We start from the raw sequence: 23,703 nt of genomic DNA on the forward strand, positions 1-23,703 counted from the left end.
TTACGTGTCCAGCTCAGAGAGCCTTCACACTGAGGATTATATTAGGGAGCAGCTCCACCATCAAGGCATCAGCAGAAACTGTCTTTAGTAACAGTCACACAGAACATGAGGATCCATTGGTCCAAATGGTTCAGATGGAGAGAAAGTCATGTGTGTTATTAGCAGCAGAGAACAGAAAGAAAGATGCTGCAGCTGCTTTGATCTAATAAAACCAGCTGCTCACTGAAAGCTCATCTTTGCCGGCAGTGAAGAGCATTTGGACAGAAGCAGGCCGTGTTCAGGTGGAAACAGACGTTATTTTCCCAAGCCTGGATGAACTTTGCCTTTGCTATTTTTGCTTGAGAATAAAAGTGCTTACTTTCCAACAAACATATTTTGGAAAGTATAAAAGTCGTTGCAGTTTCTTGTTGTGTTGTGATTTGCTGAGGACTTTACCTTTCTGCCTCTCCTGCTGTGGGGGGTGTTGGTATAAATGTGTGAGAGGATATCTGGCGCCTTAATGTGGCCTCTTCCTCTGAGACTGTCAGGTGAGTCTTTACCTTTGTAATGTCAACACAGTTGTTTTTATAAAATCATTTGATATTTAGATTGAATAAGTTTTTCTTTCAAACAGCTGAACTAAAAATATAAATATAAATGCAAACTTTCCACAAGTGCACGTGTGACTCAGTTCTGTGAGACTACTTTGTGCAACCTGCACTGTCTGAAACTCTGTTATTTCCAGGACGAATTATTTATCCTGCTTCTACTGCAAATCATTTATGAGAGAAGAATGAAGGAAACTAGATAAATGTTTGGATCTAGAGCACACCTGCTCTAGTTTTCTCCTTTTTTCTTGTGTTTCCAACCTAAATCACACAGTCTGAGGTCTTCCTCAGTCTGAGGGCTGTCGTGCTTTTTCTTAAAGTTTTACTTGCAGAAAAGCAGATTTCCTGTGGAATAACTCACCCTTTGAACCTTTTCAAAGTCTCTCCCTCGAAGAACCTGAGAAAAGCAGACAGAAGCAAGCGGGAGGTTCTGCACGGAGGAGAAACGGTAAGCAAACAAATTTACACCAAAACTGAATTGTTGCAGGAGAACACGCTGGTTATAGGGTTACCGCACACGCTCAGTCCGTGTCCACAAACGCTTTGAGAGTGAAAAACACAGCAGACTTGTTGGAGGAACTAAAACATTTTTGATAATATTTTTATTGTTAATCATGATCTTGTGCATTGTCAGATGGTGAAAGCTGCAGATTTAAAATAAGTCAGCAGAGACTCTGAAAGAGTTTCACACTCAAAATGATTACATGCAGCTCTTCTTAAATAAACAGTTCTAAAGTTGATCCAGATGCTCAGCACGTTGAAGGTAAAGTTGTTTTATTCGTCTGCAAAATACCTTCTGAGAATCTCTCGAATGATCGTGAAGCTCTCAGGAAGGTTCGGCTGAATCTGTGCGTCTGACTATTATTCTACATTATTCTGTGTGGGTTTAAAGCTTCCTCCTCAATAATTTCAGATTTTATGTTTCACAGATAATGTTCATATTTAATATATTTAAATACAGACAATACATTTTTACATCTTATCTGACTGTCGGCATCATCAGCTCTTCAAATGTAAATCTGTCTGTGACGTCTCAGCTTTAAAGTATAATATTAAATACAATTCTGAACCGGTATAAAAAATATTCACAGGATTCTGACACTGAATAACTCCATCCATCCATCCATCGTCAACCGCTTATCCTGTGTACAGGGTCGCGGGGGGCTGGAGCCAATCCCAGCTTACATTGGGCAAGAGGCAGGATACACCCTGGACAGGTCGCCAGTACTGAATAACTGTCTAAACATAATTCAAATGAAACAAGACAGAAAACACTCTGGTGGTGGGAGGGTCGCAGGTAGACCCGCTTTGTTTGAAATATGAGGATAGGAGATGAACTTTGTTCTTTTGCTGTCCAACATTAAAATAAATGTTCATTTCCATCATATCCTCTGTATTTCATATTAAACTAAAAGCTTTGCTGCAGACGGTGAAAAGATAAGAACATGCAGAAAATTAGGCCAAATTTAATATAACACATGGAACAGATCATGCTATCAGAATAAATGGAAGGAGCTGATATTGCTGTCGTAACTGTGTCCTGCACAAACACAGGTCCAGCGTGTCTTTAGCCTAGCTTAGCATAAAGCCCCCCCCCACCCCCCGTAGAGACAGTGTTGTTGGTGCAGAGCGCCACATGTCATGCTAGTGGGAACGCTTTGTTTTTCTTTTCCTTTCTGCTTCTCTGTGCTGTTCACCTCTCTGCAGCCTGAGTGACATGTTGCTGTGTAGAAACTGGTATTCCTGTGCTTGATGTGTGTGTGGAAGCTTTTCTGAAAGCTGCAGCCAGCAGGAAGTGGGTCTGCAGTGAGACATTTACCTCCAGCTCTGGAACAAACACAACCCGCAACAAGCATTTCCTCCATAACAAGTGACTTTCCCTCTGCGCTTTGTTATATTAGAAGTTCAGTTATTATTCACTGCTCTTGTTGGAAACCACAAGCTGTGTGTCAACCAGATGAAAAGGGAAGATAAACAAATATAAAAGCAAGAAGGAGAGAGCACTGAGTGGATCTCTGATCTCCACCAGGTTTGTCTGGCTGGGGGCAGGAACATGTCCTACAGGTCAGGCTGTGAGTCCAGAGTGTGCATGACAGTGTTTTAGTAAAGGATACTTTGTATATATAGAAGGTTTGTTTAGTCTCAGTTCTCTTTAACAAGCGAGCGTCCTGTTTCGTCTGTAGAAACCTAACGAGGAAACAAGAAACTTTATGGTTTTTTGTTTCCTTGACCTTCTGAACATTTTGTTGTAGCTCACCAAATAAAATAAAACCCCACTGAAAAACTCCACTCCAAAGCATTTAGCACAAATCTGCTAATATTTAGACCTGGTCAACAACAAATGTGTGATGTCACATTTCTGCACCCGTGCCCGTCTGCCTCTCTGCCTGAATCTCTATCTGCCCTGGATGGATTGTGATGAAAGGTGGTTCAGATATTCTTGTTAGGGAGAGTTTGAAGATCCAAGAAGAAGCTTTAATGGTCATCAAATATTCAAGTAGACAGCAAAGTTTATTTATAGTTTAAATGAAAATATTTTGAAAGCTTTGTTTTCAACGGGGCTGTTGAAGGTCATGTGAAGGATGCAGGAAATGCGTCTTTTTTGACCTTAGAGAGGTCCATGTCCTGTGTTCTTCCTCTGCTGCGGACAGCTGTACGCTGCAGCTGAAAACTCAGGAAAGGCCAAGTGGACCTTGAGTTAAGAGGTTTTTAGTCAAATGCTTTGAGCAACAGGAGAGGAAAGGAGACAGAAACACAGCAGCAGCTGATTTTTCAGAGCATCATGATCGTGTCGTTGTGGCGTCAGTGTTTCTCTAAAGCTAATGATCTAATGCTCTCAGGAGGACATTGGCGCTATCTCACGATCTCTTTACAGAGAAGTCACAGTGTCGTGACAGTAATATTCTGTGTAGGCCTACTTCCTTTTCCTCCTGTCATTTCAATCTGCTGAGAGGCACGATGAAACCCACTCCGACAGACATGACGTACAGAAACCTGTTCCCCCAAAATGTAGAGATCATTAAGATGTGGAGATAACGAGTCAGCTCAAGTTCTGCTGTGTAACATCACAGATCATAGAAACGTCACAGCTAACGTCTGATGTTATTATTCAGGTGTATTTATAACATACTGCACCAGGTCCGGGGTTCCAGATGGAAACAGGCGTTTATTCAATTCAGTTTGGGTTTAAAAAATTTAATGCCAATATACTAATATATTATTATTATACATGTTCATCAAGTTTGTGTAGAGTAAGAATAATAAAACTGGAGTCTGATAATAATAATAATAAGATATGAGATAATATGCAAAGGGGTATAAAATAAAAGACATAATAAGCTTCAACACTTTCTTTCTTTCTTTTATTTATCTCAGTGTCACTCACATGTAGAAATCTAGAGAGTATGTGTGTATAATGCTCATATTATTGTGTTAAACTACAGCAAATGTGATGCAACAGTAATGTCAATTTCAGAGTATCTATGTGATTGGGATGTGTGATTTGAGAAATGGGAGTATGTGAGTAATAAACCCACACTGTGATAGTAGTACCAGTAGGAAGCATCTGTAGTGTGGCCGCAGATGTTGACTCACAGAAAGCAGACCAAATATCATCATCAAAGAGTGTGTGTGTGACTAAAACTCTCCTCACGGTCATAAAAGGAACTCTGGAGAAGGAAGAATGAGAAGTGACAGTGAGAAGCCACAAGCAGTGGGTGTTTCATCTGCATATGGTTTACTGTATAGATGCATGCTTCCCTACTGCCTCAAAGACGTATCTGATGTGACAGAGATAGCTGCTAACATAATACACGGTGAAAGTCGTTCCATCTTCACAGAGATGTGAGATATGAGAGCTCACATGCCTAAACAAGGTGAGCCATCAGGGCTGCATGTGTTTAAAATACAGGAGAACGCCTCCAGGAGCTGGCTGTAGACCAGGACTGTTGTTCTCACCAGAATGACTGATCGACCAGCACAAAGAGTAGAGAGAGGAACAGGAGGCAGACTGCAGCCCTGACACAACAACCTGAATATTTCTTTCCCCTCCACACTCATCAGGTGATACTCAGACAAGATGCTTCTTCCCTTTCTGTCAGATGTTCAGACGGATCTCACGAGCTGGAGTCAGGACGTGGTTAGTCTAGCTTAGCATAAAGACTAGAAACAGGGGGAAACAGTTAGCCTGGCTTTGTGTGAAGCTCTAAAATAAACCTACGAGCAGCTCTTAGGCTCTCCGACTGACATGCTGAGTCTGTTTAAACTGCACACAGACAGAAAAGGGCAAATGACAGTATGGTGTCATGGGAACTTACATGCTGGAACTATTTCTTGATGAACAACACTGTCTTCATCTGCCATCTGTCTCACTGAGACAAGTGTGTCCTGGCCAAGACAGGCGGCAGCACAGCCAGCAGGGCTGCAGACAAAATACAATAAATTACAGCACCATAAAACATCGTAAATATTAATTAATATTCGTCACAAGATCTCAACATTCGGGATCAAACAGGGGTAATATGAATGAGTCAGAACATCTCAGTCTCAGCCTATCACAACCTGTCGTTAACCGAGAAGTGCTTCCAAACGTCTCAATATGTTGCACATTCGTCGCATTGATATGTTACACTCAGTGCCGATCAGCAGGAATGTGAGTCACTTTGCACCAAATAAAACCAAAATGGCTTCCAGCTCATAAAAACACAAAAACCTCCACCTCCACAGTGACACTACACACAACATACACTATTACTGTATGTATGCACTTCTATTTTAGATGTAGATTTTTGATCTGTAATGAGCTGTAAAATAATAGTTTAAATTAGTTTCACCTCCACCATATACTACATGAACGCATAATCATTTAAGTACTTTAGTACATTTAGCTGATTATACTAGAAAAAAGTGTAGTAATATTTTATTTAATACTTTAATGGTGACATTTACAGTGCGCTGCGAAGTGAAATGCTTCGTCCACCTGTTGTGAGGAGGAACGTACTGAGCATGTCTGTGTTTCAGTAAACAGTGATCACATAGTGAACACAGTGTTCTGTTCCAGGGGACATATCACTGCGCTGCACAAAGTGGGTTAGCTGCTGTTGTGATGCTATCAGAGAGAGAGAGTGTGTGTGTGTGTGTGTGTGTGTGTGTGTGTGTGTGTGCACCTGTGAACAGCTTCTCTGTCTGATACAGGAAATGTTTTGCACCACCAAAGACTTCGCTCTAATATGTATTCCTCATGTCTGGAAGCTGCAGCGTCTTCTGCGTGTGCATAAGAGCTGTAATTTAATTTAATTATAAGAAGAAATCAATAACTAATAGTGATTTTACTCTTTTAGGCTCTCAAATGAATAATTAGTGCTTATGAATAAATTTTTTGTGTACACAAATTAATTTCTCTTTAATTACTCATTTGTACATGAATAGTTTGTGAACGACGTCGGATCAGAGACCATTCGATTGAATGCAATTGTAATTAAATTTTAGACAGAGACATGCGGATCTGCTTATTTTGCCTGTTATCCAACACTGTGCTGTCTTTGCACAATACGTGTTGGATATTTTCCTTTAATTTCACAAACAAATTTTTGGTTCAAGAGCAGTCATTTGAATTAGTAGTGAATTTAATTTAGTCATTTCTCCTCTACCTGCTGTTCCCTGAACTTATATAATGTGTTTGTATGTAAAACTAGACATTATTGATTGATAAATACAGAGGGCTGCCCCTAAATGTGGTTGAATAAAATTATAATATGCAAAAATGGAAACCAGCTGTACTGTATCTGTTATGTTTTACAGCTCATTATGGACACAAAGTATTAACTAAAGTACAAACACCTCTAAATTCTATTTAGGCCCAGAACTTAAAGTAAATGTTCAGAACAGGCCAGTCACAGCTGAGTTGGTCTGGGGCATATACTCAGACAGGTCCACCAACAGAAAACACAGATCCTACCAATAAAGACAGCCACATGAATGAAACTGTGCAGCAGAAAGTATTAGGTATAAACACATTGCAGAATAGAAGTATTCTGCTCTGTGCATGATGAACTATCTGCCGACAACAAAGAGAGTGAAACATCACAAAAACCTTCCATGTGGGTGCAGCTGGTGTGTAGGAGGTCTTTTTCCTTTTCACCCCAGACTCTTTGAGTAGTAGTAGGCCTCAGTAGATCTGACTGTAGCTGCTTTGTTCAAACTGTGAGTAGCAGCAAGAGAATTCAATCCAAAGTGCTGTTATCTCCTTCTGTAAGGCAGCGGTCTGCACACTGCAACAAATAGCTTTGTTAATGTTTGATGAATAATTCAATGATTATTTGATTTTTGTTATTATTGTTTCGGCATGAATCATATGCCCAGCCCACACAGGCTCACACACCATTATTTAGAAAAAAAGACCAGAAACCAGTGTAGCATCCTAAATATAAATAACAGTAAAAAATTAACCATCCTGATGTTTTCCAAGCTTTACTAACAAAGCTCAATTATAAGTGTTGAAATTATAAACCATTCCTTTCTATCGTTTGTTGAAGGATTCATGCTCTATGCCTCTAAAGACCTTCAGCTCCATGATAAATTTCCTATAACATTAGATTTTTATGATGTTCATAGTTTCAGTTTTAACAAGACATCTTTTAACCATTCGTCTTCAAAGTAACTTTCTTCTGCTGCATGAGAAATTATGACTGTACCTATATCACAAATCAGCTTCCTCAAAAACAACATGACGCTCTGAAGCCCTGCAGAGTTGTGCGATTTACTCCAATCACAAACGTTCTTATTCACCCTGTTATTAACATATTAACAACTTTAGTAATGTCATATTAACAACTTAGTAACATCATTTTAACAACTTACTAACATCATATTAAAACTTATTAACATAATTTTAACAACTTATTAACATCATTTTAACAACTTAACATCATATTAACAACTTTAGTAACATCATATTAACAACTTATTAACATCATTTTACAACTTATTAACATCATTTTAGCAACTTATTAACATCATATTAACAACTTAGTAACATAATTTTAACAACTTAGTAACATAATTTTAAAACGTATTAACAAATTTTAACAACTTAACATCATATTAACAACTTTAGTAACATCATATTAACAACTTATTAACATCATTTTACAACTTATTAACATCATTTTAACAACTTATTAACATCATATTAACAACTTAGTAACATCATTTTAACACCTTATTAACATCATATTAACAACTTAGTAACATCATTTTAACACCTTATTAAAATCATATTAAAACTTATTAACATAATTTTAACAACTTATTAACATCATATTAACAACTTAGTAACATCATTTTAACACCTTATTAACATCATATTAAAACTTATTAACATAATTTTAACAACTTATTAACATCATATTAACAACTTTAGTAATATCATATTAATAACTTAGCAACATCATTTTAACAACATAATAACATCATATTAAAAATCAGTAACATCATTTTAACAACTTACTAACATCGTATTAAAACTTATTAACATCATAGAGTACGGTCTAGACCTGCTCTTTTATGAAAAGCGCTGTGAGATAACTGTTGTTGTGATTTGGCACTATATAAATAAAATTGAATTGAATTGAATCATTTTAACAACTTATTAACATCATATTAACAACTTTAGTAACATCATATTAACAACGTATTAACATCATATTACAACTTATTAACATCATATTACAACTTAGTAACATCATTTTAACAACTTAACATCATATTAAAACTTATTAACATCATATTAACAACTTAGTAACATCATTTTAACAACTTATTAACATCATATTAAAACTTAGTAACATCATTTTAACAACTTAACATCATATTAAAACTTATTAACATCATATTAACAACTTAGTAACATCATTTTAACAACTTATTAACATCATATTAAAACTTAGTAACATCATTTTAACAACTTAACATCATATTAAAACTTATTAACATCATATTAACAACTTAGTAACATCATTTTAACAACTTATTAACATCATATTAAAACTTAGTAACATCATTTTAACAACTTAACATCATATTAAAACTTATTAACATCATATTAACAACTTAGTAACATCATTTTAACAACTTATTAACATCATATTAAAACTTAGTAACATCATTTTAACAACTTAACATCATATTAAAACTTATTAACATCATATTAACAACTTAGTAACATCATTTTAACAACTTATTAACATCATATTACAACTTATTAACATCATATTAAAACTTAGTAACATCATTTTAACAACTTATTAACATCATATTAACAACTTAGTAACATCATTTTAACAACTTATTAACATCATATTAACAACTTAGTAACATCATTTTAACAACTTATTAACATCATATTAAAACTTAAAAAGTAGTTTTAGTGTATATTGCAAATACAATACAACTGTGAGGGTGAATATTTTTATAACTCACCTGTGTTAAGGTTCTGCATTATTAGGGGCATAGCCGTTTTGATTGACAGGTGTCTCTGGCCTCTGTCACTCCTGGCCGAGTGACTGCCGTCTGTTAACCTCACAGCCACACGGAGCTCTGAGGCTTAGCCTGTAGGAGCCTTTTGGACATTTCTACATGCAGATGAATAATGGCAGTTTATTGGAGAGAGAACCTCCAGGAAGTCCATGCTCCAGTTGGTGAGTGAAATTCCTGTATTTTATTTATGTGTTAACAATATTTAACAGGTATCGCTGTCGGTATATAGCTTGTTAGCTTAGCTCGTTACACTAATTAGCCAGACACGAGGAGCCCCAAGCTGCTAACGATGCTAAGTCAACGGGAGTTACTGTGTTCTAACTGCAGCTTTTAAGGAGTCAAAAACAAGTTAGAATGAAGAGAGAAGCCAAAATGTCTTAGATTAACCTTAGTGTTAGACATTAGGGTGATGATGCTTTGGAAAAGGCGAGTGTGAAGTTGTAAAGGCTCAGCCAAACCTCTCTGGCTCAGCTCTGTTAGCTGACGTTAACATTATGTTAACGGTAAACTTTACAAACGGGCAACGTTAGATTAGGCTACGTCCTGTAAGGCAGTCACTGTTCAGTTAGATACTAGTCAGATACTATTGTAAGTGGCTGCACCTGAACCAGAGGGACACGAAGAGTTTAAAGGCAGAGAGCCGAGGGGGGAGCGGCTGCAGAGTTCTGCCTTCTCGCCGAGGAGAGCCATGCACCTCCAAGTGTACTGTTCAAAAAGGATAACGTTATACTCTTTGTGGGGTTCATCAGTGGGGACGATTAATTCGAAGGACATATTGAAGGAGTCATCAATAAGTTATTACACTTAGTAGATGTAGCATTCCTTAAGATTCAGCAAACAATCTCAGGTGATAAATGCGTTTGATCAGCAACGTTTCTGATAAGGACCTTAAGAGGTGGATGCATTATTCGGCAGAACAGATGTTGTAGGCTACCTGCAGAGATTTGCCTGCAGAAAGGTAGCTGGACTGTAACTAGGGTGATGGTTTAGTTAAGGTGAGAAATTAGGTGTGTGAGAGCCGCCGAATTTGCCTAAAAGGGTAGTACAGTTCAATAAGAAATATAGAATAAGATTCTTATAATAAACGTTCAATAAGATCTGACTTGAGTAGTCAACAGGTGTCTAGCAGCATGGATTATTATTGCACAGTGTCCAGCAGCAAACCGTAAATTGCACATATTAGTAAACAGTGTATTTCACATTGCCACCCCTAATTACTTTTGCATGCAAGAGAGGTTATCATGCTGAGGTGATCTCAGAGTTCAGTAGCTTTATGGCAGTTTGGAAGAAGCTGCTTAACAGTCTACCCATTGTTGTCTTTACAGGTACCAGAGGAGCTGATTGCAGAACCCTCCAGATGTGATTTTCTGTGTCCAGCTCTACAGGAGATAACAGCCCCAGGTTCCAGCTTCCAGCTCTTCAGCTCTACCGCTAGCTTATTATGTTGAATACAAGTAACATACTGAGGTGACATCCAAATAAACGACTCGTAACTAACCTTATGTAAAAGGGTTAATTGATTTGCTTCAAATTGTTCGTTTTGTACAGCACCAGGGGTTTAGAAGCTACCTCTGCTAACGCAGAGTAGCATATAGTATTTGCTCCTTACCTTGAGCTAACTCGGTCACGTCATGCTAGGAGGGAGTGGTTTCAGCAACACGTCACCTCAGCTCCACCCATTTTTGGTTATGCGGGAGTGACGCACAGTGACGCACTGCCAAGGTGGTGCAGACCACCTCCACCAATTTTGAGCTTCAAAACGGCTCTTCAAAAACCAACGGGTGAAGTCACATACACTACGTGCATTTTTATTTACAGTCAATGGTAAACACAGCTTTGGTTCAGCTGTATATGTTCCCCTTACCAGCAAGAGTTTCAGAGTGGTCAGTTATTCATTTGTAACAAAAGTATCTTTCAGCCATAAAGTTTTAACTGAGCTCTGTCTCTACATCACAGCAACAACTTTCTGTCCATTGACAGGGAGGGTAGCTAGTGTTTGGAAGGGAGAGGAGATGTGCGCTGCTGCTCACTGTTTTTCCACTGTTGTTTTTGAGGGCGTGTCGGACTAGCTGCTTGGAGAGCATTATGACACGCATTTTGCTTTCATCCATGTGTTGTCACAGGGATGAAAGGGGAATGGCTGGACTACAAACGAGCTGTTTTCAAGCAGTTCAGAGCAGTTGTTAACAAATTAACAACTTATTAACAACTTAAATTAACAACGTATTTACAACTTATTAACATCATATTAACAACTTAAATTAACAACGTATTTACAACATATTAACATCATATTAACAACTTAAATAAAGAATGTATTTACAACTTATTAACATCATATTAACAACTTAAATTAACAACGTATTTACAACATATTAACATCATATTAACAACTTAAATAAAGAATGTATTTACAACATATTAACATCATATTAACAACTTAAATAAAGAATGTATTTACAACTTATTAACATCATATTAACAACTTAAATTAACAACGTATTTACAACATATTAACATCATATTAACAACTTAAATAAAGAATGTATTTACAACTTATTAACATCATATTAACAACTTAAAGAGGTCATATTATGCTCATTTTCAGGTTCATCATTTTATTTAGGGATTGTACCAGAACAGGTTTACATGGTTTCATTTTTGAAAAGCACCATATTTTTGTCATACTGCAGCTCCTCTTTTCACACTGTGTGTTGAAAGCTTCGTTTTAGCTATGGAGTGATAAATCTTGCTTCTACATGATCTTTGTTGGGAGTTGCACATGCACAGTTCTTTATTAAGGACTACTAGCCAATCAGAAGCAGAGAAAGGCGGGTTGTGAGAAGCCGGTAAACACGGCTTCAGTTCAGCTGTATATGTTCCCCTTACCAGCAAGAGTTTCAGAGTGGTGAGATATTAATTTGTAACCATAAAGTTTTCACTGAGCTCTGTCTCTACATCACAGTAACAACTTTATGTCCACTGACTGCCTGGAGGGTAGCTAGTGTTTGGCTAGCTAGGGAGAGGAGAAGTGTGCTGCAGCTCGGACTAGCTGCTCGAAGAGCGCTATGACGCACATTTTGCTTTCATCCATGTTTCAACACAGGGATGAAATGGGAACGGTTGGACTACAAACAAGCTGTTTTCAAGCAGTTCAGAGCAGTTGTTAACAAATTAACAACTTATTAACATCATATTAACAACTTAAATTAACAACGTATTAACATCATATTAACAACTAAACAAATTAACAACTTATTGACATCATATTAACAACTTAAATTAACAACTTATTAACATCATATTAACAACTTAAATTAACAATGTATTAACATCATATTAACAACTTACTAATATTAGGAACAATGGGAAGTTATGAATGGTCATGTATTTATTTTACTAAAAAACATTTCAAGTACTTGTTTTATTGAATTATTAGGTTTGGGTGAAATAATTAATAAATTTGCAAAACAAAAAACAAGAAAAAGGAAACTTTTACACAACATTATGCTATGAAGCAGCTTACTGTGAGTGTTAGTTTTGTTCATTTTAAAATGTGTGTGTACATGAAAGGTAGTATTATGTATCACTATAACAGTGAAGTGTTAATGGGTCTCCTGTCACTGCAGAGATGCCAGAGACATCCGGTGAGATTGTGAGATGTGAAGAGGACCAAATTCAGCCACAACGTGACAGGATCAAACAGCCACCTCCTCCTCCTCCTCCACCTCCTCCTCCTTACACTAGGGACGTGGTGTCACCGCCCGCCACAGGACGTCAGGTCTGCAACAAATTACATCATACAGGAACTGGAAGTGGCTGGAACAAACGTAACCACTTCCTAAACACAGACAGCGTTCACAGTCTCAATATAATATATTGTTAATATTATTAATTAATAAATGATCAACTAATGTTCTAGCTGGTCATTGTAGAGCTCTAATAAGTCTAATGGTAATTTTACAGTACATACAGTATAGTATATAACTAAGAAGAACTTAATGCCAGATCATCATCATCATGTCTTAGATTTTCTGATTGAAATGGATGAATATAACCACAAACAGAGCAGTACAGGCAGCCTTACATGGTCATTTTAGGGGCATCAACTATGGAAATGATCACATGTCATGAACGTGCAACTCCTCGTGAACAGCTGGTGTTCATCAGGCTGAAACGAGCCATTTGTTATCCCATCAGCCATCAGTTGGTGTAGTTAGGACACATTGTTGAATCTAACTTTGAGCATTCATGTGAACAAACCTGAAAAAGCAGGAGAGGTTGAGGATAAAAATGTTCTTGTACAAGGTCCAGTAACTTCATTTTAATTTGTCCCACCATCTGTAGTTGACATTGTGTTTTCTCCCCCCAGTGTTGGGGCTCTATGGAAGGCATTAGGCAGAAGCAGCAGAGGCCATCGGTGCTGCGTCAAGTTTCCCAAACAGCTTCCAGGAGACAACACGGTACGCAAACCCCAGCTGTCCCCAGCTGCACACCAACAACAACACCTATCTACATGACAATCTTTTTATGTGTTGACATTTTTAGGCATACTTCAAGCTCTTCTAGCGTGCACAAACAATGTTAGCCTTAATATACCGCATTGGTGCTTGATGTTTTCTTAACTGAATAAATAAACTGAATCAGAATTTTAAGAACATTCACTACCTGTCTATGCAGCAGATCATCAGCAGATCAAAGGCCTACTTTCTTCCCCTAGTACATCCAGATAGCAGTGCTGCCGTCTCTGTTTGCAAGGAAGAGGCGGATGCGGGCCGTCTTCCCCAGTCCTCTTCACCACACATGGGCTCCTCTACCAGGCAAAGCCACCTCTTCTTCCCCTTAAGGAGAGACAGGCCAAAGCAGAGCTCCATTGAGACCAGGCTTCATGACAGGTGACCTTCACACATTTACACTGAATGACATATTTAGCAAATAACTCAATGCATCATAAGATAGCAATGTTCGTTTGCTGTCTTATTAATGGGTTGGCTAAAAATAAGGTTACATGAATGCACATTCAGTTCTGGTCGTGGGACAGTAGACCAGCTGGATATGACCATTTCCACTGGGGTATCTGGTGTGGGCTGGGCATCAGGAGACCCACCACAGTTGTGCCTTACTGATTGTGTGTTCAAGGACAAACTCTCAAGGTGCAGCAAAGAGTGTCCAGTTTGGTGACCTCAGGATTCAGGTGACGGGTGAAGGTGGCACTGTGGTGTCAGAGAGGAGCAACTGTATGAATTGTGCTTCAAGTGAAGCAGTTCAATTATCTTTGTATCTCTCTCGATCTACATTCTAACCCCCATCTATGGTCATGAGCTTTGGATACTTACCAAACAGTTAGATCACAGATACAAGCATTAAAATGAATTTCCCTCACAGAGTGGCTCTGCTCACAATTAGAGACAGGAAGGGAAGCTTGGACATCCAGAAGAACAGTTGAGCTGCCTCCTGGAAGCCTCCCTGTGCAGGTTCTCCAAGCACGTCCAACTTGTAGGAGGCCCCATGACAGACCCAGAACATCGGAGAGATCACATATCCCACCTGGCCAGGGAACAAATGGGCTGCCTAGACTGTATGCATCCTCCAGCTCCTCCTGGGTGACGCAGAGGGCTTTCAGGACTAGACAACATGTATAAGGCTGGGAACATCTCCACAGGGAGGCTTCCATGAGGTGACTTGTCTGAAGGAACAGTGGTTCTACTCCGAGCTCCCCCTGGATGTGCATGTTCTGTCACAAAAATGACACATATGACTATTTCCTGATCTGCCACCTCTAATGGTGAAAGGAAAGCTATGATTTATTACAACTAGTGTTTTACAAGGAGAAACTTTAGCACTTTAGTTAGTCTCAGCCTAGGGGACAGCACACCATGGCCTCAAACATAACCTTTAATTTGTGAACTTTGTGTCTGAAAGCACTTTCAGTCACATCACTGATATCACTGAGACATTCCTGTTCCCTCCAGCATCCCTGAGGGCACCAGTGCTCTGTTTGTGAGTGGCCTCTGCCGCTGGCCTGGCTGTGAAGCAGCATCTGAAGATTTCCCTAGCTTCCTAAAGTAAGTACACTGCTGAATACTGTGTTCACTTGCCATTATAGTGCTGTAGTTATGATCAACCTTGAAGAGCTAGAGATTACTGATGCACCACTCTTAAGTTGAGATCAGTAATGTTACATTATTATCTCTTTAAAAGAATTTACCCAGAGTCAAATGAGCAGATGGACAGAATGCAGCACCATAACATCTTAGGTACTGTAATGGAGCTAACCCTCTCCCCCCTGCTCTCAGTGTTTCTGCTAATGGTGCGTTCCATTTGACATGGAAAGTCGGAATATTTAAACAGGAACGCCCCCTTAATTTTTTACTTTCTGACTCTTATATGTATAGTAGTTGGGAGAACCTCACCAACCCCGACCTCAAAATCCAGGATGGCTGCTCCCAGAATCAACAGTAGTGAAAGCTCTAGTAATTTACTGTTTATTGCACTTATGTGTTATTTGTGTCTCATTAAATACAGTCCAGTCCAACCTATATCTGTCGACATGTTGCTACGTTGTTGGTATGTGCAAAATACCGCATAATTTGTTGTTATCAACTGGTATTGCCAACAATAGCCAGAGGCATCAACCTTGGTTGCCAAGTTTGATCTCTGTCAGTGCTCCACCATGAATGAGACCAAGTCACTCTTGAATGTACAGTAGTTTGTTTAGTTTATTTCATTAAGATAGCAGCTTTGACAATGGTAGTGGTCCCAAGAGAAGTTAGAACTGATGCCTCATATAGTTACCCCAACATTCTTCTTTAAACTTGGAAGTAGTTTTAGTAATGTTTGAAAGAACATCTGTACATTTAAGGTTAAACATGTCCCAGTCCTGTCCTACCTTCAAATACATGTTAAGATATCACTTAATTTAGTATCAGGTTATGGTTAGGCATCACAGAGATGACTAGTTCTGGTTATGGTAAGGAGACACACTACTCTGTGGGGAAAGGGAGTCTGTGTCTTCTGGGCACAAACAGACTAGAACTTCTCATCTGATCGTGAGTTTCATGGCAAAGTGTTTTTTTCCTAAAAACTTTGGCCTACTAACCTTGTCCTATTTTGCTTCCTGTAGGCATCTCCATTCTGAGCACAGTCATGGTGACCGAAGCATTGCTCAGTGGAGGGTCCAACAAGATATTGTTCAGTGCATGGAGAGTCAGGTGGGAACTAAAGAAACCTAGAATGTCTACCACTACACCATGAATTCTCTTCCCACAATTGATCAAGTCTTGTAACGCCTCAGTTACCGTGTATACGCCCTTTAAGTAAGAAACCATAGTCATGAAAGCAAATAAAGCAGCGTTCAGTTTGAGTCAGTCCTCTCATTTATCCGAATAACTCTGGCGACACAGTGTTGATCTTCAAGGCAAAAGGTAAGAACTGTAAACATATTTTAAAAGTTGTAGAATCCTGGATTAGAGGAAACAGGCGTAACCAGTGAACTCATCCAGCGCTAAGACTGGTGGATTTATTATATAGTAACAGCAGGACTTCCTGGATTGTATTTCATTGTCTCTGGTATAGGAAGCAACAAAGCGCCTGCTGAATTGTGAGTATGAAGACAGAAATGGCAGTAGTGATACTTGTTTGCATGGTTGATACAGTTTAAAATATAATAATGTATGTTCTTACATCAGTGCCAGCAGGAGACACTGTGAAGTTGTTACCCTAACCCTAAACAACTGTTGATCTGAGGACACTTTAACTAATGACTAACAGACTCTCTGCAGGTCTTGACTCGTGAAACCACTTAAGCACACTTTAATGTAAATTCAAACATTTCTTTTTTCAGCTTATACTGGAAAAACAGAAACTCATTGCGATGCAGCTTCATCTTCACCTCTCTGAACACAAGTGCCCTGATTTGGTATGTTGCTCCACTTGCTCTGTCTCTGTCATTTGCTTGATTGAAAGATTGATTTGTAGATTGAAGAGTTTTCAGAAGACTTTAGAACCTCATGTGATTTTCTCCCTGCTCATCCATCACTGACGCAGAAGGCAGCATCTGAGTGGCCGTACAGCCTTCCTCTGTTCCTGCCGAAGCCTCCAGTAGATGGCGACAGAGTGCAGCAGTGGGGCATTAAACATCTGGAGGAGCTGTCCCAACATGGCTACAGAGCTGCTGGCTCTGCCCACCTTCTGCCAGGTAACATGCCTCCTCTGGAGGGCTATTGATGATAAAAATACATTTATCCATTTAGCTGACGCTTTTATCCAAAGCGACTTACAATTGCTATATATGTAAGAGGTTGTATGCCTCTGGAGCAACTAGGGGTTAAGTGTCTTGCTCAGGGACACATTGGTGGACAGGTCACAGTGGGGGATTGAACCCGGGTCTCTTACACCAAAGGCATGTGTCTTATCCATTGCGCCATCACCACCCAAAATAGAGCTTTCTAATGTGCTACGGCTAATTGCTCACTAGCATCATCACAGTTTTGTGTTTATTTACTGTCTTTTAGACAAATGAGGATCTGACATGAGATTAGTAGATTAAATTAGCCAGTAAAAGAATACAAATGGCTTAAAACTGAGAGGGATGAGCGTGGAAAGAAAGTCCTGCTGCTCATTAATGTCAGAGCAAGATAAAATTAAAAAATGAAACAACACTCAGGACTTTGAGGGGTCCATAACTTTCAGCTTCACTCTGACCTAATTTATCGGATACTAAAATTTATACAAAAAAATAAACTAAACCATCTCTTACTTTTTTTATTGTAACATGAAAGTTATTTTGTTTTTTAACATGCTGTTTGCAAGATCTCCACTAAATCACTTAATCATATTATTTGAGAATCATATTGACTGCCAAACCTTTCATTCATAAAACAATAATCCCAAACACCGCACCCATTTTGACATTTGTAATAGAATCAAAATGCTAAATTAAACCTGTGAGATTAAAAAAAGGTTCTGATTACTTCTATTGGGGTATGAAGGACTCAGGATTTGTGCAGTGATCAAATAATCTGTAATCTCAGTCTTTTAATAGGAGTAGGTTTTGTGTAATAGTGTGACCGTGACTGAACGCTGTGCAGTTGTATATATTATCACTCCCCAACGCATTGTGGTATTTACAGCTGAGTCACCACGTAACAATGTCCTAATCACGTGTGTTTGAAGCCATGACCTGATGACGTGTCCTCATTGTTGTGCAGATTTGGTCCCCAGTATCGAATGTTACAAATACAACAACATCCGGCCTCCGTACACCTACGCCTACCTGATAAGATGGGTGAGTTTCTGTGGAAAGACGCTAACAGAAGGTGTTGACTTGTTTGTGAAGTTGTTCAAAACTTGTCCCTGTGTGTTGTCTAACAGTCCATCCTGGAGTCTCCAGACAAACAACGCACACTGAACGAGATTTACAACTGGTTCACGACCATGTTCTTCTATTTCAGACACAACACTGCTACCTGGAAGGTTTGAACATGTTCACTCTGATACCTGCAGAAATGATAGGCATCACACTGTTTCACCTGCACGGCTTCTTCATAGGATTATAATATTTAACACCATGTAAAGAAATTGCACAGTTGCGAGTAGTCAAAAAATTATTCTTGAATCTTCCTCAGGTAGAATCACCAATATCATTTGCAACATGTATTTCATCAAGAAGAGTGTGTGTGTGTATGTGTTGAGCTCAGTGCATATACTCTTCAATCTACAAATCAATCTTTCAATCAAGCAAATGACAGAGACAGAGCAAGTGGAGCAACATACCATGTACTGCATTACATGCTGACTAGTTAAAAGTCAAGATATCTGTAATTACATTTTGACTAGTCAAAGCTCTAACTCGAGATATCTGTAATTACATGTTGACTAGTCAAAGCTCTAAATCAAGATGTCTGTAATTACATTTTGACGAGTCAAAGCTCTAAATCAAGATATCTGTAATTACATTTTGACTAGCCAAAGCTCTAACTCAAGATGTCTGTAATTACATTTTGACTAGTCAAAGCTCTAACTCAAGATATCTGTAATTACGTTTTCACTAGTCAAAGCTCTAACTCAAGATATCTGTAATTACGTTTTGACTAGTCAAAGCTCTAAATCAGGATATCTGTAATTACATGTTGACTAGCCAAAGCTCTAACTCAAGATATCTGTAATTACATGTTGACTAGCCAAAGCTCTAACTCAAGATATCTGTAATTACATGTTGACTAGCCAAAGCTCTAACTCAAGATATCTGTAATTACATGTTGACTAGCCAAAGCTCTAACTCAAGATATCTGTAATTACATTTTGACTAGCCAAAGCTCTAACTCAAGATGTCTGTAATTACATTTTGACTAGTCAAAGCTCTAACTCAAGATATCTGTAATTACGTTTTCACTAGTCAAAGCTCTAACTCAAGATATCTGTAATTACGTTTTGACTAGTCAAAGCTCTAAATCAGGATATCTGTAATTACATGTTGACTAGCCAAAGCTCTAACTCAAGATATCTGTAATTACATGTTGACTAGCCAAAGCTCTAACTCAAGATATCTGTAATTACATGTTGACTAGCCAAAGCTCTAACTCAAGATATCTGTAATTACATGTTGACTAGCCAAAGCTCTAACTCAAGATATCTGTAATTACATGTTGACTAGCCAAAGCTCTAACTCAAGATATCTGTAATTACATGTTGACTAGCCAAAGCTCTAACTCAAGATATCTGTAATTACATGTTGACTAGCCAAAGCTCTAACTCAAGATATCTGTAATTACATGTTGACTAGCCAAAGCTCTAACTCAAGATATCTGTAATTACATGTGTACTAGTCAAAGCTCTAACTCGAGATATCTGTAATTACGTTTTGACTAGTCAAAGCTCTAAATCAGGATATCTGTAATTACATGTTGACTAGCCAAAGCTCTAACTCAAGATATCTGTAATTACATGTTGACTAGCCAAAGCTCTAACTCAAGATATCTGTAATTACATGTTGACTAGCCAAAGCTCTAATTCAAGACAGGTCAAAGTTCTCAATTTAGAAATCTGTAGTTACATGTTGACTAGTAAGATTCAAACTACTTTTGCCATGCATGTGTAAATGTCAAGTAGTTTTAATATTTATTAGCCCAGTTTGACTATCTGGATTTACCATTCCAGATATCAACAATGTCTAGTCAGTTAGAGATCTGTAATTCTGCTCTGACTCGTCAATACTGAGTTATAGATATCTACTGTGATGTCAATGAAAACGATTAATCAGACGTCCTAAATGACACCTACAGATCTCTGTAGTTACATTTTAACTAGGCAGATATCAATAGTCAAAACCCATTTCTAATGGTCTGTATTTGTATAGCGCCTTTCTAGGCTTTCCAACCACTCAAAGTGCTTTGACACTACATCACATTAACCGCACAATTTGGGGTCCAGAATCTTGCCCACAGATACTTGGGGGGGGGATCCGGGAATCGAAATACCAACCTTCTGCTAAGTGGACGACTGCTCTACACCTTGAGCCACAGCCACCCAATATATCTATTGATACCACTCACTCACTCACTCATTGTCAACCGCTTATTGACTAGTCATAATTCCAGTTTAAGATATCTCAGCGTAGATAACTTAAACTGGAATTATCACTAGTCAGAATTAAATTGTCGATATCTGAAACTCATGATTGTCATTTAGGAAATGTGACGAGTCACTTTCAGTGACATCACTGCTGATATCTCTAACTCAGTATTGACAAGTCAGAGCTGTATTACGAGTATCTCTGACTGCCGTTCTGACTAGACAAAATGTAATTGTGACTACAACATGTAGTTTCCATCAGAAATACGCTTCTGTCACAATACTGTTTTCCTGTTCTACCCAGAATGCAGTGCGGCACAACCTCAGCCTGCACAAGTGTTTTGTGCGAGTGGAGGGAGGAAAGGGAGCTGTGTGGACCGTGGATGAGATGGAGTACCAGAGAAGGAAAGGCCAGAAGTATCACAGGTACAAACACACAGTACATATATATACATATAAACTAGGGCTGTGCACGTTAACGTTGTTATCGCGTTAACGCATTAATTAATTAACGCCGACAATTATTTTTTATCACATGTTAACGCAGTTTTTATTATTATTATTATTTTGAAAGTCTGTTTCTCACTGGCTCTGAATACCCATACAGTCAAACCATGGGTCACAGGAGGGGTGGGATGTTGATCAGCCTGCAAATCACCTTCCCAAACAATCAGTGGAGGGAGGCTTCGGCTAACTAGCTGCCTGCATCGTGTGTAAAGTAGATAAACAAAAGCAAGACAATTTTCAATTCAATTCAATTCAATTTTATTTATATAGCGTCAAATCACAACAACAGTTATCTCAGAGCGCTTTTCATAAAAGAGCAGGTCTAGACCGTACTCTGTGATGATATTTACAGGAGCCCAACAGTTCCCACCAAGAGCAGCACTAGGCGACAGAGGCAAGGAAAAACTTCCTTTTAAGAGGCAGAAACCTCGAGCAGAACCATGGCTCAGGGTGGGCGGCCATCTGCCTCGACCGGTTGGGGGTGAAGGAGAGAGAGAGAGAGAGACAAGCGATCAAATGCCACAGTGAAGTGGATAGTTACACACTGCATGCTGATTAGTACTGGGGAAGATGTCTGTCTTAGGAACATTCTTAAAATCACAACATAGTCGCTTGGCCCCGTGGGGTCGCTCTTTGCTCCGGTGATCAGGAGATAAGCGCTCCGCGAGTAAACGGCAGGCGCTCTATGGATAGTAACCATGGCAACAGCTTCTGTGTGCTACACAGCTGTAGCCTATTTAACTTAAGTTCAAATTATAGGCTACATAACTTTGTCTGATAGGCCTTCATCTAGATTTGTGGGGATGCTCTGCCGTGCGAATTCCCTCCTGTTGATGTCCTATTTAGTTAAACGGTGATAGATTCTGGAAACTCACAAACAGCGAGGATCAGTCTCTCTTCCAATGATCTGTGCTGCGCATCGCGTACAAAAAGTTCAAGACAATTCGGCTTCGGGAGCTGGCGGGCGTGTGCTGAGGCGAGCACTTCACCTCACTGTGACAGGGACACTTATTTTTCCTTTATTTTACCAGGAAGTGTCATTAAGATCAAAAATCTTTTTTACAAGAGAGACCTGGCCAAGGTAGCAGCCATACATAAACATAACATATTAAAATGCACTTGCTACTGAACACAGACTGTTTCTGCTGCTCCCTGATAATGAACATGAAAAATGTTTGTACCTGAAAACAGATTTTAATCTGTTAATCTGTGGCTCAGAAAGTGCCTGTTATGATGTTATGATCGTGGCTCTGGACTCTGATGGTAACTTATTTTAACAAGCTAGATAAAAGGTAATGCCCTGGCAGTGGCAAATAGCTTTGGTTTAATATTTGATCTGACTATACATTAATGTTTAAGTTGAGATTTACAAGAAATATTTTATTGCTACTGTGTAAAGGGAATACTGCTGGGAAAAAGCACCTTATTTGTTTAGACTGTTTGCAAACCGCATGTTATTACACTTTTGTGGATACAGCTGGACATTTAAATGTCTGCAATACACTACTTTAGCATTCATTATTCAATTTTGCACATAACAATGCGATTAATCACTATTAAAAATCATTGCCCAGCACTAACTATAAACATACGTTTATATATGTACAGTATATACTGTATATAGAGTATATAGAGAAGGAGAGGCCAGAAGTATCACAGGTACAAACACACACGTATATATATACTTTTCAATATATTCATACATGGGTGTCATTTACACTGGGGACATTGGAGACATATCCCCACCACTTTTTGAAAACATTTGTTAAAATGTTCTGAAAAATAGCAAGGAGAAATGTTAACTAACAAATGAAAATGTTTTAAGAAAGGTTTATTTGCACAATAAGAAAACTTGCAATGCATTGTAAATACAGAATAAACATTTACATTTACTCATTTGGCAGATGCTTTATCCAAAGCGAGAAACAAAGGTGCATTGTCCAAAAAAAGTAACTTAAGCCAAAAAAACAAGCTGCTGATTACTGCATTATATTTTTATATTTTGAATTGTCACCTGCCACCTGAATTGTGTGTTTCCTTTATATAAAGAAAGACATTTCCTGCAATAAATTGGTGTTGAAACTTTCTCCTGAATGCAGGAAATAAAGTATTTAATGCTCAACATTTTTCTGGGAGAGGACCTCCAGACACCCCACTCATATGTTTCAGCACTGAATATTCCTACAAAATAGTGTTAAAACATCTTCTTGACTTGTATTCGTGGACCAATATTGTGTATGTGTGTGTGTGTGTGTGTGTGTGTGTGTGTGTGTTTCAGGGACTGCCCTGTGAAGTGGCTGACGTCTTACTCCCAGTTCTGCCCAGAAGACCCCTGAACGCATCAGGAACACAGACCTGCAGGAAGAACTGAAGAGAAATGTTTTTATTCTGTACCGTTTTCCCTCAGCTGTCACATACAGATGTGTTGCAGGCTGCACATGTAGCAGGTGTTGTATTCACTGATTTCTAAAAACGTGTTGCAAAATAAACAGTGCCATGCCTA

At 38.6% G+C, this 23,703-nt stretch overlaps 1 protein-coding gene across 3 annotated transcripts; it reads left to right on the forward strand.

Moving 5' to 3' along the window:
• Nucleotides 1-404: 404 nt before the first annotated feature.
• On the forward strand, nt 405-23,703 carry LOC119904976 (forkhead box protein P1-like). Of its 3 annotated transcripts, none has more exons than XM_038721625.1 (13): nt 405-527; nt 968-1,035; nt 12,752-12,903; nt 13,495-13,585; nt 13,843-14,017; nt 15,095-15,187; nt 16,246-16,333; nt 16,966-17,040; nt 17,172-17,319; nt 18,332-18,408; nt 18,495-18,596; nt 20,998-21,119; nt 23,479-23,703. In XM_038721625.1, the coding sequence occupies exons 3-13, from the start codon at nt 12,754-12,756 to the stop codon at nt 23,534-23,536; spliced, it is 1,179 nt and encodes a 392-aa protein (XP_038577553.1). In that variant the 5' UTR covers nt 405-527; nt 968-1,035; nt 12,752-12,753; the 3' UTR covers nt 23,537-23,703. The 3 variants fall into 3 exon arrangements, with proteins under 3 accessions (XP_038577553.1, XP_038577550.1, XP_038577552.1); XM_038721622.1 differs by having other exon boundaries at nt 408-527; nt 17,169-17,319; XM_038721624.1 differs by lacking the exons at nt 405-527; nt 968-1,035 and adding an exon at nt 10,435-10,523 and having other exon boundaries at nt 17,169-17,319.

This window comes from Micropterus salmoides, unplaced genomic scaffold (assembly GCF_014851395.1).
Source record: "Micropterus salmoides isolate LMB-PRFRI ecotype aquatic unplaced genomic scaffold, ASM1485139v1 Ms_hic_scaffold_16, whole genome shotgun sequence".
Taxonomy (NCBI): domain Eukaryota; kingdom Metazoa; phylum Chordata; class Actinopteri; order Centrarchiformes; family Centrarchidae; genus Micropterus; species Micropterus salmoides.

Coding starts and splice junctions, on each gene's coding strand:
- LOC119904976 (XM_038721622.1), top strand. CDS start 12,754: ATGCCAGAGACATCCGGTGAGATTGTGAGATGTGAAGAGGACCAAATT. Junction 16,334..16,965: donor TTCAGTGCATGGAGAGTCAG/GTGGGAACTAAA, acceptor TTCTTTTTTCAG/CTTATACTGGAAAAACAGAA. Junction 21,120..23,478: donor AAAGGCCAGAAGTATCACAG/GTACAAACACAC, acceptor TGTGTGTTTCAG/GGACTGCCCTGTGAAGTGGC.